General features: G+C 40.9%; 1 protein-coding gene across 7 annotated transcripts in view; it reads right to left on the bottom strand.

Annotated features, from left to right (window-relative positions):
- The window catches only part of SYBU (syntabulin), a 105219-nt gene that overhangs the window by 2383 nt on the left and 86014 nt on the right, over positions 1-16822 (bottom strand). For 4 of the 7 annotated variants that reach the window (XM_060195800.1, XM_060195792.1, XM_060195828.1 and 1 more), the window contains 4 exons: positions 16108-16210; positions 6125-6328; positions 3753-3836; positions 2966-3115 (listed from right to left, as the gene is read on the bottom strand). In XM_060195800.1, the coding sequence (XP_060051783.1) occupies positions 2966-3115; positions 3753-3836; positions 6125-6328; positions 16108-16210 (541 nt within the window). The remainder of the gene's footprint in view (positions 1-2965; positions 3116-3752; positions 3837-6124; positions 6329-16107; positions 16211-16822) is intronic. The other 3 variants (XM_007524227.3, XM_007524228.3, XM_060195821.1) reach the window with 2 other exon arrangements.

Genomic DNA, 16822 nt, shown 5'->3' with positions numbered 1-16822 from the left:
TAAATAAATAAAAAGTCAAATCTGAACCAGGAAGCAGGCAACTCTAACACACCATCAAGAACCCAAGCTCTTCCCTTGAAATACAGACATTAAATTAGTTTTGAAATGGTTTTCTTTGGTACTACTCCCTGTTAATTAAAAAATAGTTGAAATAATAATAGTAACTAGAATTAGCATGACACTCACTATTTCTTTTACTTTATTGGGAGGGAGGTTTAATAGATCACAGTATAGCTATTGATACATGGGTACAATTTCTCATTCCCTGTGTAGGTGTCTGCTGAGGATTTTCACCCCCAACTTCTTGTACCAGAAACCCAGCCCACCCCCTTTAACCCCTGTCTTTCCTTCCTTCCTCCGAGTCCTTTGCTTTGGTGTAAGATACCAAACTATTTCATTAAGTATTGACTATATTACAGGCATTGTAATAAGTACTTTACAAGTATTATCTTCTAATTAATGGTCATTATTTGAATTTTTATTTTTAGGACACAGTAGAGTATCTTAGCGCGTTTTTGATATTTATAATCCATCCTTTCAAATATAAATAGTTTGTGGAAGGAAATTCAATTTCATTTTCAATTACATATCAAAACAGATGGCAGACTGAGAAGTTTTAGCCTTGTAAAATTATTATGATCATATTCCAATGACAATTAAAAATGTTAATGCTACATGGTGCATTTTTCCATGTAGGTAAGAGAATATTTATTCCAAAATTTTAAAAATTATCTTTACTTATTGATTGGATAGAGACAGTCAGAAATTGAGATGGAAGGGAGAGATAGAGAGGAAGAGAGATAGTCACCAATAGCCCTGCTGCACCACTTGCAAAACTTCTGCAGGTGGGGACTGGGGGCTTGAACTTTGGTCCTTGCACATTGTAATATATGTTCTCAACCAAGTGCATCAACACCCAGTCCCACTTAAATTTATTCTTCACTGACGTAAATCTGTATAAGTACTGCATGCTAACCAATTGGGCCACTGGAGCTCCTACACTGAAGTAAACCTATTTTATTTTTCTAGGTGCTTTATAAGACCATACTTCAAGTCCTCAATCAAAAAATTCTCCCTCACATATATTAGCCACATAGTCAACATAAATGTTATGCTTTCCACTAAGCAGAAATTGGACTAGAGCTGGTGTATTGCACCAAAGTAAAAGACTCTGGGGTGAGTGGGGGTGGGGGGGGGAGAGTTTCAGGTCCTGGAACAGGATGGTAGAGGACCTAGTGAGGGTTGTATTGTTATGTGGCAAACTGGGAAATGTTAACACATGCGCTCAACCAGGTGTGCCACGACTCGACCCCATGAAAACTTGGAAATGTTTTTTTTTTTAAAGACTTTATTTATTTATGAGAAAGATAGGAGGAGAGAGAAAAAAACCAGACATCACTCTGGTACATGTGCTGCTGGGGATTGAACTCAGGACCTCATGCCTGAGAGTCCAATGCTTTATCCACTGAGCTACCTCTCGGACCACAAAAACTGGGAAATGTCATGCATGTATAAACTACTGTATTTGCTGGCCACATTAATCTCCCAGTAAAGAAAAACATTAATCTCCCAGTAAAGAAATTAAAATAAAATAAAATGTTATGTTTTTGTAACCTCTGAGTATATGAAGTTCAGATAGTCAGAATCCATATATATAATGAATACACATTATTAATACTGCTCCTAACTGTTAAGTTTAGACTTGAATAATTTTTCAGGTTCACTGCTGTCTTGTACTTTACCCCCCAAGATTGTTTGAATCTTCCCATGGATTTTTTCAAATCATAAACTGAAAACTTTCAGAAATTAGGGTCTACCTAGGCCACTCTCGCCCTGAGCCCACAGTGACCTGGATCTGAGTTCTGTGTGTCACTTCCAGAAAGTTCCAGAAGAAAATGATCTAGCAGAAAATCTGGTCTGCCCTAAAATGTCAAAGGTTTTTCTCTTTGAGATAAGATCTCTTAAGTAAGGACTGATTTTATTTATTTATTTATTTATTTATTTATTTATTTATTTTACCTGAAGTATTTGCCAAGAATAAGGAACTTTTTTCTTTCAGTGCAGAAATAGTTTACAGGAATCACTGGTGCACAAAGCCACCCACTCTTTCAAAGATAAACAAAACCTAACAGGGCCCAATTGTGGTGACCTATTCTATTAGAAATATGGTATTGTTCTTATCATTTAAAAATAGTTATGCACACACCCAGAAAAGAAAAAAGCAGAAATCCTTCTAGCTGAAGAACGACCCCTGAACTCCTGAAACAATTAAACCACAAAGGACTATAAAATGATGCATTTGAAAGAGTGATGGAAGAAATTTGACAAAATCGACATGAAAATGTTTTTGTTTTTTGTCTCTCCACCCCCAACACACACAATTTGGGCTCCTATTTTATTTTATTTTATTGTTTTTGCTTTTTTAGATTAGTGATTTAATATTGATTGACAAAATTACATCTCAACTGGTATAATTCTATACCATTCTTACCACCAGAGTTCTGAATCCTCCTCTATTGGAAGCTATAGCAGTTTTCCTAAGGTTGCAGACATGGGTTAACAATTATCTGTTTATTTGTATATATATCCCCCCCCCCCTTGTTAAAGGTTCCATCTTCTCTTCTTTTCCAAGCGATATGGAATCCTATAACTAAATCCAAATGCCCCTCTCTTTTCCCTCTTCCCTCTTCAGGTCCTGATGGAGTTGTAGTCTAGAGCCCTCTGGTCACCTTCCCCTATCATTTCATCCTTACTGGGAGTTTGGATCAAAATCATTTTTTGAGTGCAGAAGGTGAGAGTTCCGGCTTTTTAACTGCTTCTCCATTGGACATGGGCATTGGCAAGAAGATCCACACCCCCAGCCTCTTTCTATCTTTTCCTAGTGGGTTAGGGCTCTGGAGAGGTGGAGTTCTAGGATTCAGGAGATTGTTGCAAACCACCACATGCAAAGAGTAGAGAGATTCACCTCTCATGCAGTCGGCGCTCAGATTCTTTCAGCTTGGACTTCAGGTGTCTCACTGTCACCTCTTTCTGCTGCAGAGGAGTCAGATACTGCTCAGGATTGGGGGGCTTGACGCCATGATTTTCTCCACAGGACATGTACCTTCCAGATCGTCTAAAATAATCCAATGAATGAATTTTTTTATTTTACTTTTTCTATAAAAAAGGAAAAATTAAGACAACAACTTGAGAAGAAATGACAACTATGTGTGTGGGTGTCTTAGATTTTGGGGGGAAGCCAATGTAGCATATTTGCTATTTTTTATTACTTGCAAGATTGGGCAGAGAGAAAGAGAGAGGAGGGGATATTGAGATTGTGTGTGTGTGTGTGTGTGTGTGTGTGTGTGTGTGTAGGAGAGTAGAGAAGTGGTATGTGTGTGTGTGTGTGTTTGTGTGTGTGTGTAGGAGAGTAGAGAAGTGGTGTGTGTGTGTGTAGGAAAGTAGAGAAGTGGTGTGTGTGTGTGTGTGTGTGTGGAGAGTAGAGAAGTGGGGAAGGATAATTTTCTGTGGCTTAGAAATTCTCATATGAATAATAAACAATTGTCCACTCAGCTGCCTGTGAGTGTAGCCTAACACTGTCACCCTACAGAACAGTAAGGCCAGTGGAAAGGAAGGGAGGTGGCATGTGATCTAAGTTTCTCCACAGTGTGCCACTGCCTAGAGATATTAATTGTTTTTACTGAATTCTTGTAGGAGACCAGGTCATGAGAGAAATGGTGGAAAATCTCTTAAAACAGCATTCTGAGACAAACCTCATCGCAGAACGCTGTGAATCAGCTTTTAGAGGCAATTCTTCCATGTTCTTAAGTGCCAAAAACCAGCTTTCAGAGGCAGACCTCAGTGGTGAATACATGTGGAAAAACACAGCTCTATAAGGCTTGTAGTAAAGGCTTCCACTAGCTGCTCCTGACTTTCTCTCAGACTACATTATAGAAATAAACTGTCTTGGACCAAAAAGACAAATAATTACATAATTGTGTGAAGGATCCAAATTCATGTGGAAGTTTGCCAAAAATTGCTGTATAAATATGCCCCAATAAATGTGTCTGGTGTTCCATTCCATTCCCTGAAAGGTTCCAAGGTTCCCTGCCTGAGTATCTCATTTCCCTCCCCCTCTTCAAACCCCTGAAGAGCTGGACTCCTGCAAATTCTGATGTTTCCCAAAATCAATTCCTACTGAGAGTGATTTGGTGGAATTTTTCCTTCTTCTGAAGGGAAAACAGTCACTACACTGTCATTAGCAGGTTTTTAAAGAGAAGCTTCCAGGATTCTATGTAACTTACCCAGATGAAAAACTTGACCCCTTTCAGGCAGGGCTGAGAGCTGGGCATCCCTGCTGGAGGAAGGCTGACTCATGACCGCCACAGGGATCCCAGAAGGGACAAAGCTGAGAGAGGAGGACTGGCAACTTGCTTTCCAGCTCTGGATCCCATCCAAGCCATCTTACTTCCCCTGAGTCTACATTTCATCCAAGATGGTTTGTGTCCAGCCTCCAGTCTTGGTCCATTTCAATGTGCACTTATTTGCTTCTTATCATTCCTACCTTCATTTAGGGTCCAATGGATTACTGCCTGACCTCCAGATTTCTTCTCCGATTAATTTCCTCAGAGAGACCTCTTCTAAGCCCTCTGGACCAAGTTGGACCATTCCTAATTTTTATGTACACATATAGTAGCAACAGGTGTTTACAATATAGTACCTATGTTGTTTTTTAATTTCTCTTTTCTTCCTTTCTTTCACCTCTTCATTTTCTTTCTCTCTCTCCTTCTTTCCTAACTTCCTTCCTTCCACTAGAGCCTGCTCAGCTCTGGTTTATGATGGTGCAGAAAATTGAACCTATGAATCTGGAGCCTCAGGCATGATAGTTTTTTTTGCATAAACACTATGCTATCTCCACTGCCCTAATGTCTTTTTTTTTTTAATTTGTTTGTTTGTTTTTCCTTAGCTGAATAACCTCTCTTCTCCTCTGGGTACTAAGCACAGGGACCATTACTGTGGTTCACTGCTCTTATTTCCAGTGCTTTACAGGTTACCCAGTAAAACTTGTATTCAATACACATGTGGTGTTTGAATGAAAGAATAAATGAACACACAAATGGTTTTTGCTGTATTGGGGTCAGTGTACAGAATCCTCTTCCTGCATTTCTCCTCCCTATCTATTCACTGTTCAGACTGCTGGATCTGATTAGAAATTGCAGCTCAGGCTCTTTCTAAAGTGGACCTTAAAAAATTAGCTGAGTGTGGGAAAGAAAGATGCTATCTTACTGAAGAATAAAGCAGAAGGAAAACTGAGAAATGCTACACATGTACCAACTACTGTATTTTACTGTTGACTGTAAACCATTAATCCCCCCAATAAAGAAAAAGTTCCCCCCCCCAAAAAAAAAGCAGAAAGGAGATCAAGAATCGTATATTCCTTTCTCTTTTTTCTTTTCTTTCTCTTTCCCTTTTTCCTCTCTCTCCCTCTTTCCTTCTCTTCTTTCTTTTTTAAAAAATATTTATTTACTCCCTTTTGTTCCCTTGTTTTATTGTTGTAGTTGTTACTGTTGTTGTTATTGTTGTCATCATTGTTGGATAGGACAGAGAGAAATGGAGAGAGGAGGGGAAGACACAGACGGGGAGAGAAAGATACCTGCAGATCTGCTTCACCGCCTGTGAAGTGACTCCCCTGCAGGTGGGGACACAGGGGCTCGAACCAGGTTCCTCACGCAGGACCTTGCGCTTTGCACCACCTGTTCTTAACCCACTGCGCTCCTGCCCGACTCTTCCTTTCCTTCTCTTTCTTTCTTTCTTTCTTTCTTTCTTTCTTTCTTTCTTTCTTTCTTCTCTACCACCTTCACTCCCTCTTTCTTTTTTTTTCACTCTTGTTTCTTTTTGTTGTTGTTGTTTTGTTTCTTTATTCTATTTGATAGGGTAGAGAGAGGGAGAGAGGCAGAGAGACACCTGCAGATCTGCTCCACTGCTATTGAAGTTTCCACTCTCCAGGTGGGGGACCAAGGACTCGATCCTGGGTCCTAATGCATCATAACATTGTGCTTAACTGAATGCACCACTGCCTGGCTTCTCCTCTCCTTACCCAGACAAAATAAGAGTCATGAATTAAGGGTGGATAGCAAGTACTTACCTCATGACTGGGCTACAGTCACTTCCTTTGTAAGAACCAGAGTTGCTACTACTAGGAGAAGAAGGCGTGTAACTGGGATGGATGTTAACGGGACTCAGCTGATTCCTGCATGGCATGGACAGGAGATCCTTTGTCCGGGGGGACGGGGGGCTGTTACCAGCCTTGTAGGAGGAAGCTCCATTACTTCGCCCATGAGGACCTCGACTTTGAGAAAGACATGAAAAATGTTTAGAGCTTTGGGGCTACTGGTGTCCAGATGCAAATGCTTTACTCCTCTTTAAAGTTTCAGCTATCACTAAAGACATTTAAATTTTGAGTAGTTGTAAGGAGCGAGACAATTATTTGTGCAAACTTAATTATTTGTCCACTTAATCCATTTTCTTCCCTGTTGCTCAATATTTTCTCTCTTGTATTACCAGCACAAGCAATTTCTCTCTGTGCTGTTGTTTCCAATCGTTTTTGACCAGTCTGGTTTGGATTAAATGTATCTGCCTGCTGAAGAGAAAAGTCATATAAAATAGAGATTTGGTTTCAGCCCATTTTTGGCAGCTGTTTTGAAGATGAAGTTTTAGTTCCAGTACACTCGTTTCAGATTTAAAATATTTGGTATATTCCAACGGGGCCCTGACTTTACTAATTTTTGCCTGAGCCTGACAGCTAACATGCAGGTGGGCTAAAGGTATTGTGTGGGGAGATGGTGTCAGAATTAGAAATAGGACTCTTAAAAACTGGATAAGGGCAGAGAGTAGCTCCCAAATATGGGAAAAGTATACCATTAACTGTAACCCCTGTTGATCTGACCTATCACGGAGGGAAGGGAATGAGAAATTTTATCCATGTGTACTGTAAACCATTAAACCTCCAATAAAATTATTCAGAGAAAAAAAAAGAGGAGAGGAATGACTGGCAAACTCCATTAACATTTTCCTCAGAAGGTGGCAATTATCTTTCTTATCTTAAACTAATCTGCCATCTGCTATGGAGAAGAATTACAACTCTGTCTTTCAGGCATATTTGTTATACAAACAACTTTATAAAACAACTCAAAACAGCAAAAAATAATTTGGATTTGGTTGGGATGGGGCAGGTAAGAAATTGAGGGTGGGTCCTCAAAGAGACCCTTCACAGAATGGGAGATCTATACATGCTATATATCAGACAAGAGGCTAGTAGCCAAAATATATAAAGAACTTGCCAAACTCAACAACAAGAAAGCAAGTGACCCCATCCAAAAATGGGGAGAGGACATGAACAGAATACTCAACACAGAAGAGATCCAAAAGGCTGACAAGCATATGAAAAAATGCTCCAAGTTATTGGTTGTCAGAAAAATGCAAATAAAGACAATAATAAGATATCACTTCACTCCTGTGAGAATGTCATACATCAGAAAAGATAGCAGCAACAAATGCTGGGGAGGTTGTGGGGACAAAGGAACCATCCTGCACTGCTGGTGGGAATGTAAATTGGTCCAGTCCCCATGGACAGCAGTCTGGAGAACTCTCAGAAGGCTAGAAATGGACCTACCCTATGACCCTGCAATTCCTCTCCTGGGGATATATCCTAAGGAACCCAATACAACCATCCAAAAAGATTTGTGTATGTTCATTACAATTTGTAATAGCCAAAACCTAGAAGCAACCCAAGTATCCAACAACAGAAGAGTGGCTGAGCAAGCTGTGGTCTATATACACAATGGAATACTACTCAGGTATTAAAAATGGTGATTTCACCATTTTCAGCCCATCTTGGGTGGAGTTTGAAGAAATCATGTTAAGTGAAATAAGTCAGAAACAGAAGGATGAATATGTGATGATCTCATTCACAGGCAGAAGTTGAAAAACAAGATCAAAAGAGAAAACACTAAGCAGAACTTGGAATGAAACTGGTATACTGCACCAAAGTAAAAGCCTCTGGGGTGGGTTGGCGGGGGGGGGGGGGGATTCAGGTCAGGGAACATGATGGCAGAGGACCTAGTGGGGGTTGTATTATTATGTGGAAAACTGGGAAATGTTATGCCTGTACAAACTATTGTATTTACTGTCAACTGTAAAACATTAATCCCCAAAGAAAATAAATATTTTTGATCTCAATGACTATAATATACAAATGAAGGAATGAAAAAAAGAAGTGGAGGGTTGTTGTTTTCACCGGGTTATGTTGTTTTCGCCGGGCTGGCTTCACGGGCAGGTAACAGATGACCAGGGACTCATAGTTGAGCTGTAGGCAGTATCTCTTTATTCATACAGGACGCAGCACAATCTAAGATGAGCTAAGCTAAACTCAAGGTAAAGTTCAGTACTCTAAAACTCACAAGGCTGTCTTTATATATACTTCCCAAGTAGGGTGGAAACAGGATGTGACATAGAGAGGGTGGAGAGAAAAGTGACTGGTGACAATCAGAGTGTGACAAGGAGAGGATCAGGGTGTGACAAGGAGGGGGGGTGGAGCAAAAACATATCATGAAACAGTGGGGATTGAACCAATGCCCTGGAGGGAGGTGCTTGTTAACAGTGGTTATATAAATAGAATGAAGTGGTTATGTAAATAGAATAGTGTTAAGCAGGGGGGATTTAAACCAAATGAAACAGAAGGGGTCTCATGCATACCAACAGAGGGTGAGTCATTCAGTGGATCGGGAAGAAGGGGTTTCACCACTGTTAAGTAAGAGCACAGAAGGGAGTTGGGTGGTAGTGCATCAGGTTAAGCGCAGGTGGTGCAAAGCACAAGGACCTGCGTAAGGATCCCAGTTTGAGCCCCCCGGTTCCTCACCTGCAGGGGAGTCACTTCACAAGTGGTGAAGCAGGTCTGCAGATGTCTTTTTCTCGCCCTCTCTGTCTTCCCTCCTCTCTCCATTTCTCTCTGTCCTATCCAACAATGATGACAGCAATAACAATAATAATAACTACAACAACAAAACAACAAGGGCAACAAAAGGGAATAAATAATCTTAAATTTTTTTTCTTTTTTATTTAAGAAAGGGTTAATTAACAAAACCATAGGGTAGGAGCAAAGAAGGTTAGATAAATATGAGACACCAAAAATGCATCAAGTCTCAAATTTTTAAAATACTTTTTGATGGCCTCAGACCTTGTGCATGTACTATTTCATTGCTACCAGCTCGGTTTTTTTTTCTTTCCCCTGATTCAGATAGAAATACAGAAAGACGGGGGTCGGGCGGTGGCGCAGTGGGTTGGGCACATGTGGCGCAAAGCGCAGGGACTGGCGTGAGGATCCCGGTTCCGGCCCTCGGCTCCCCACCTGCAGGGGAGTCGCTTCACGGGCAGTGGAGCAGGTCTGCAGGTGTCTGTCTTTCTCTCCCCCTCTCTGTCTTCTCCTCCTCTCTCCATTTCTCTCTGTCCTATCCAACAACAAACAACATCAACAATGGCAATAATAATAACCACAACGAGGCTACAACAGCAAGGGCAACAAAAGGGGAAAAAATGGCCTCCAGGAGCGGTGGATTCATGGTGCAGGCACTGAGCCCAGCAGTAACCCTGGAGGAAAACAAAACAAACAAACAAACAAAAAGAAATACAGAAAGAGAAAACATTTCTCGAGCTGCCCTCAATGCCAAAACACCTCCCTTGTTGTGCCAGAGCTCCAATAGGGGCCATGCCCATGGCGAGTCAGACACTTTACCAGGTGAGCTATTCCTTTCGCCCTCCAGTCTAAACTTTTCCGACCTGATAGGTGCTCCCTAGATGAAGATTTGGTGAATAAATTCAGCTTGAGTCCTGCCACTGCCACTTTCCAGGATCTCAGGCAAGTAATTCAGTTAACATATAGGGTTATGAAAGAGAGTTCAGATACTGGATGATGATGCTTATAGGGAAAACTTAAGAAACAAGGACAAAAAGTGCAAACACAAAGTGAAACTTGGACTAAGTGTGGTGTATTGCACCAAAGCAAAGGACTCTGGGGGAGGAGGGAGAGTGTGATGGAGAGGGTGTTGGGAGTCTAGTTACATGATGGCAGAAAAGGACCTAATTGGGGATGAGAATGTTTTGCAGACATCTATCAAAGGAAGTTGAAAAATTGTACCCATGTGTCAACAACTGTGCTATAAACCATTAACTCCCCAAAACATAATCTGGGAAGGGAAAAACAGGAAGAAATAGACATGGCTTATATAGCAAACATTCCTGTCCTCTGCGCAGCCAGTGTTGAAAATCAAAGCAACAAAATGCATGTCAGTACATTCAGTAAGCTGCTAAGGACAATTCAACTGTTCGTTACTGTTACAGACCAAAACATGTAGACTCCTTGTTCATTTAGTTTCAGAGATTTGACACCCTCTAGGGTAAGGAAACATCTTGAGAAAGTTGAAATTATTTCAACAGGATAAGGGTTCTATGCCAGGTAATTTCTTAATGACATTACAAGAGAACAAAAGAGAACAAGATATCTTTCAGAAAGCAGTGCTGCTTTTTGATAACTGTAATTAGAACTGTGACAACTGGCAGATTCACATGTAAAATGTGAATGTGTGTTTGTGTGTGGTAGACTTGGCTCTAAAGTCACATTAATTTGCTTTCCACCAGATATAATTTCAACTGTCAACCCAACAAGTCACTCAGAAGTGAACATTTCCAAACCCTCAAGTTAAAAAGTTCTTTCCTTGTGAAATCGTCCAAATGGGCTCTGCCTCATTTTCATGAGAAGGGGAAGCTTTACATGGAACAAATTGGCTAGTGGCTTTCTGACAAGGCAACTTTGACAGCCCAGTGGTGGGGAGGACATGGCAGAAAGCAACATGTTCTCTGACTCGGACTGGCTTTTCAAGACTTTACTTCTGAGTCTGGAACCAAAGGGCCTATTTCTTCATGTGACTATGAGGAATATGGAGGCTTAATTCTTACAAGTTAGGGAAGAAAGTAAAGAAGTTCATCTTAATTTTGATCTAAGAGTTCTAGTTTGAGTTAATCTTCACTCAATCTATGATTCTAGCTCTGTTGCAGTAATTTTAATATTTATTAGATAGAGACAGAGAAATTGAGAGGGAGGAGGAGATAGAGAGGGAGAGAGACAGAGAGGCACCTATAGCTCTGCTTCGCCACTTGTGAAGTTGTCCCCCTGCAGGTGGAGACCAAGGGCTTGAATCTGGGTCCTTGCACACTATAGTGAGTGCTGTGCTACTGTCTGGACCCCAGAAAATTTATTATTATTTGTTTTATTTTGATTTTACCAAAGCACTGCTCAGCACTTGCTTATGGTGGTGCAGGGGATTGAACCTGGGACTCTGTAGCCTCAGGCATGAGAGTCGCTTTGCATAGCTATTATGCTATCTACCCCTGCTCACCCCCAGAAATTTTATAAACACTCTTTCACTTAATTTTGACCAACATGCTCTCATGTTGACATAATTATTACTTGCCTTTTTTATTATGTGGCATATTCAGCTATGTACAATGACTGAGACTTGGGATAAAACTGCTTCAAGAATACACAATTGAAAAGTTAATTATTTTTTATGTTATTATTATTTTTATGTGCTAGGACAGAGAGAAGTGGAGAGGGGATGGAGCAAGAGATAGGGACAGAAAGGGAAACAGTTGCAACCCTGTTTCACTGTTAGTGAAGCTTCCTTTCTACATATGGGGGCCTGGGGCTTGAGCCTGAGTCAAACTGAGCAAACTACCACCCAGCCCCCTAAAAGTTAATTTAAGTGTAGACCTTTTAACTCTACAGAAATATCTCCTATCTCACGCTAATAAAACACAGGTTTCCCTTATTATCTGAAAGTTAGTAAAAAGTGTTTGTACGAAAGCTTTTGTATACCAAAAAAAAAAGGCATAAAACTTATTAGAAAAGAATTTTGTGTTCCCAGAAAACTCACCAAACCCTACTAAATAACACAGAAAAACCTAAAGCAAGGCTAACATAGTGTAAAAGCAAGAAGAATATGAAAATGATTTACAGCCTAGGTAAACTAGCTGCCAGGGAAGGAGTTTGATGGTGTGTCACTTGCTGCTGGGAGAGTGAACTGTTCTAGTAACAGTCTCTGCCTGTTGCTTTGGTTGTTGTTGTTGTCAGTGGGGCTTCACGGTTCTGCTTTAACTTTTTCATATGGAAAGAGAGAGAGAGAGAGAGAGAGAGAGAAGGTACCAGGTTTTGTTTTGACTTTTTCATATAGGGAGAGAGAGAGGAGAAAGTACCACAGCACTGAAGCTCATCCCAGAGTGGTGAGTTCTGGGGTCCAACCCGGCTCCAGCCCAAGTGAGTTATCTCAACAGCCCACACTTTTTTTTTTTTTTTTATCACAAAGGAAAAATCAACTCTGGATTTCTTTCAATCCTCAAAAACAGGTACAGCAGGTTCTTCAAAAACTGTTTCATAACAATTACCAACGAGTATAGAAAGAAACCCCACAGACATGAAATGAATAGTATTCCACGACCTAGTTTCAAAATATATAATTTAAAAAAATTTAGTTACTTTATTTAATAGACAGCCAGAAATTGAGAGGGAAGGAGGAGGGGGACAGAGAGGGAGAGAGACAGAGAAATACTTGCAGATTTGCTTCACCACTTAAAAAGTTTTCCCCCCTGTAGGTGAGGTGGGGGGGGGGCCTCAAACCCAGGTCTTTGCACAATGTAACATGTGAATTGAACCAGGTTGGGCACCACTGCCCAACCCCGATACATTTTTTTTTTTTACAAGTCAGTTTCCAAGAACCAAGTAATGATTTCTACAGAGGATTTAATGTGGAAATGTAGGTCTCTCATAAAGGAAAGTGGCATCGTTCAAAGTGTGGAGGAACCTGCATACTATCTAGGGCTGAAAAACAAGTAGATCAGTGGTTCAGGGTGTGGACAGGGTCAAGTGTTGAACTTAAAAGTGTAAGGTCCTCAATTCAACCCCCAGTATTGAATATGCTAGAGTGAAATGGACTGCTAAGTAAAATCAAGAATTCCAGACAAGAACATTTTAAGTCACTTAGTTATTACTGACCTTACCTTGGAATTTAACCACAAATTCCTTTGGGATGCTTAAGAAAACTGACTTTTTTTTCTGCCATTCCTTTCCTTTTCTTTTGTCTCTATGCTCTTTGGTACCTTGTACCCTGGTTATGTGCTAATTTCCTGAATGAGTTAGGTAAGTGCTTTCCCTTCAGAGCAAGCTACTGATTTGTAAAGACAAGGTGTATATCCCTGTGCTTGATCCTATAGCCACTTTATTTCCAAAACAGATGACATCTGGAGATAGAGCTGTGCTTTGTCATTAAGGACTATATATATATATATATATATATATATATATTTGAATATATATATGTTTGAATTCAGGTTTGTTTTTTTTTTAAACAAAGAAACTACAATGGAGGTTGAGGGGACTAAGTTTCAGTTCCCCAAACTTGCCCCATCCCTCTCCATATGAAAAGGGAAATATCTACTTACTGACCCCTAGAAATGGAAGCTTTTGGAAACCAGACATTTTCTACCCCATAGAGCAGAACCTTAAAAATAATGAGGTCTGGGAGTCAGGTGGTAGTGCAGCAGGTTAAGCGCAGGTGGTGTGAAGCACAATGACCAGCGTAAGAATCCTGGTTCGAGCCCCTGGCTCCCCACCCTCAGGGGAGTTGCTTCACAAGCGGTGAAGCAGATTTGCAGGTGTCTATCTTTCTCTCCCCCTCTGTGTCTTCCCTTCCTCTCCCTATTTCTCTCTGTCCTAACAACGACGACATGCATAACAACAACTATAATAACTACAAAAGTAAAACAACAAGGGCAACAAAAAGGAATAAATAAATAAATAAATATTTTTTTAAAAAATGAGGTCTAATCCAATTTTCACAAATGTGGAAACTCTGGGCCTAGGGTAGTCAAGACTCTTGACCAAAGTCTAAAGAGAAATTATCCCTAAGTGTCCTGTGGGTCCTTCATTGTGTTGTTTGGGCTTCAGAAGGTCCCTCTCACAGTTCAACTAATTAAAAAAAATTTTTTTTAATTATTCTATTTATTTATTTATTGGATAGAGACAACCAGAAATTAAGAGGGAAGGGGGTGATAGAGAGGGAGAGAGACAGAGAGACACCTACAACACAGCTTCACCACTCACAAAGCTTTCCCCCTTGCAGGTGGGGACTGTGGGCTTGAACCCAGGTCCTTATGCCCTGTAATATGTGTGATTAATCAGGTTCACCACCATCTGGCTCCTCACAGTTCAGCTCTTCACAGAGGTCATACAGGAATTAGTCCAAACCAAAGTAAAAGACTCTGAGGTGGGAGTGAGGATTCAGGTCCTGGAACATGATGGCAGAGGAGGATCTAGTGGGGGTTGTACTGCTTTGTGGAAATGCTATGCATGTACAAACTATTGTACTTCACTGTTGACTAGAAACCATTAATCCCCCAATAAAGAAATTTAAAAAAATAGTCCAGTAGGGGAGTCAGGTGGTAGCACAGCTGGTTAAGAGCACATGGTGCAAAGTGCAAGGATTGGCGTAAAGATCCTGGTTCAAGCCCCCGGCTCCCCACCTGCAGGGGAGTCGCTTCACAGGCGGGTGAAGTAGGTCTGCAGGTGTCTATCTTTCTCTCTCCCTCTCTTTCTTCCCTTCCTCTCTCTATTTTTCTCTGTCCTATCCAACAACAATAAAACAACAAGGGCAACAAAAGGGAATAAATAAATAAATAAATAAATGTAAAAAAAAAATAGTCCAGTAGAAATACTCCACACATTCCATTACCATATATGGTGTTCCCCTGTGTGTTGTCTGTCTGTCTCTCTATCTACCTACCTAATCTATTTTGTTATTACTAGGGATTCACTGCTCCAGGTTCACTTTATTTTTTCTTTTCCAGATAGAAAGAGAGAAAGAGGAAATGATACCATAGCTCTAAAGCTTCCCTCATTGCTTTGGGGGCTGGGTTCAAACCTAGTTCCATGCACAGCAAAACAGTCACCTTCCCAGGTGAGCTGTGTGTATGTGTGTGTGTTTCCAACAAAGTTATCACTGGGACTCCATGCTTGCACAATCACACTGCTTTAAAAGGATTCTTTTTTTTTTTTTTTTTTTTTTGGTAGAGGGTGGGACATAGGAGAGGGAGAGACAGAGAGAGAAGGGACACCATAGCACTCCTCATGAAGTTACCCCTTTTATGTTTTGTTCCTTATACATGACAAAGTGTGTGATCCCATGGTGAATTATCTCCTGGACCCTTCCTGTGGATATTTTTCAAGGCACGATATTATTTATGTATGTATTCTCCCTCCCTCACCAGAATGCAAATAAGTTTCATGGAGTATTCTTTATTATCATATCTTCAGAACCTGTCTCAAAGTAGACAACCAGTAAACACTAGTGCCATGAATGAATACTGTCGTTGATGGTAAGAGAGATTTCTAGGGCTTACAGTCAAACTTATCAAATATGAATGATGTTACCTATCTCTCTCCCACACCTTCTCTCCTACAATCCACTTAGCAGCTACGGTGAATATTCATTGATGTTTACTATGCTCCAAACATCACTCTCGCCTATCACCTGTACTAACTAATTCAACTGTGACAATAAACCCTGCAAGGTGCTTATGAGAACAGCTCTAATTTACAGATGTGGAAATAGAGACATAGAGAAGTTAAGCTACTTATTCTTGACCACATAGCTTGCAGATGGAGGACTGGCCTTTAAACCAAGTGGCCAGGCTCCATGCTTAGCTACTCTGCTCTACTGCTCCTTGCAGAGTAAAGCAAGTGTTCACAGCTGAGAGTTGACAGGCTGGTGAAGAAGCAGTGAAATGGGGTATGATTAGCTCAAGTGAGTATACAGATGAGTGAGGGAATGAGAGAAGAAGAGAATGAGTGGGCATAGAGGTCAAGTCACTGAAATAGAAACAAGCAAACAAACAAACAAAACATTCACTGATGAATAATGAAGTCCTCAAGGCTGAACCCAGATGGTTTTAGAGAAACACAGAGTACAGATAAGTTCCTGTGAAGAGTATTGCATTAATGACAGAGCAGGAGTCATTGCCTACTTGCGTGGAAAAGAGGGTCGCTTGCTTCCTGCAGCAGACATATGGACCTCTGGAGCGGAAATGCTGCCCGTGCTGCTGGAGGAGCTAAAATCAGCCTCACTGCCTGAAAAACAAAGAGGAGAGAGGAGCATGAAGGAAAGAAACCCGAGAACATGCTGTTCAGAACCGAGCCTCCAAGGTCTCTGGCTCCCTTCCTCGTGGCACCTTCAACAAGTGGCAAGATTCCAGAGCTTCCAGGCTCCCAGTGTTTTCCTCAACGCAGACAACAGAAGACACAGCCTGGGGATATCATTTTATAAGCAGAGCTTAGGAGCAGAGTATGGTGGTTTTTTAAAATATTTTTTAAAATTATCCTTGTTTATTTATTGGATAGAGACAGCCAGAAATGGAGAGGGAAGGGGGTACCAGAGAGGGAGAGAGACAGACAGACACCTGCAGCCGTGCTTCACCATTCATAAAGCTTCCCTCCTGCAGGAGGGGACTGGGGGTTTGAACCTGGGTCTTTGTGCATTGTAACGTGTGTGCTCAACCAGGTGCATCACCACCCAGCCTCAAGTATAATGGTTTTATAAAGATGTAGTCTTCCAGAATCTATCAACACCGACCTAAACAGGGAGGTCTCTGTAACATCAATGTGCTAACCTAAAGTCTGAGTAACACGGAAAGCATAATCATCAGTCCAAAAGCAGCTATTCCAAAAGAGTTTATCTTTGGT

The sequence above is a fragment of the Erinaceus europaeus genome, chromosome 1 (assembly GCF_950295315.1).
Source record: "Erinaceus europaeus chromosome 1, mEriEur2.1, whole genome shotgun sequence".
In the NCBI taxonomy this organism is placed as follows: Eukaryota; Metazoa; Chordata; class Mammalia; order Eulipotyphla; family Erinaceidae; genus Erinaceus; species Erinaceus europaeus.
Note: the sequence above shows the minus strand (reverse complement) of the source record. Positions and strands in the feature narration are given on the sequence as shown.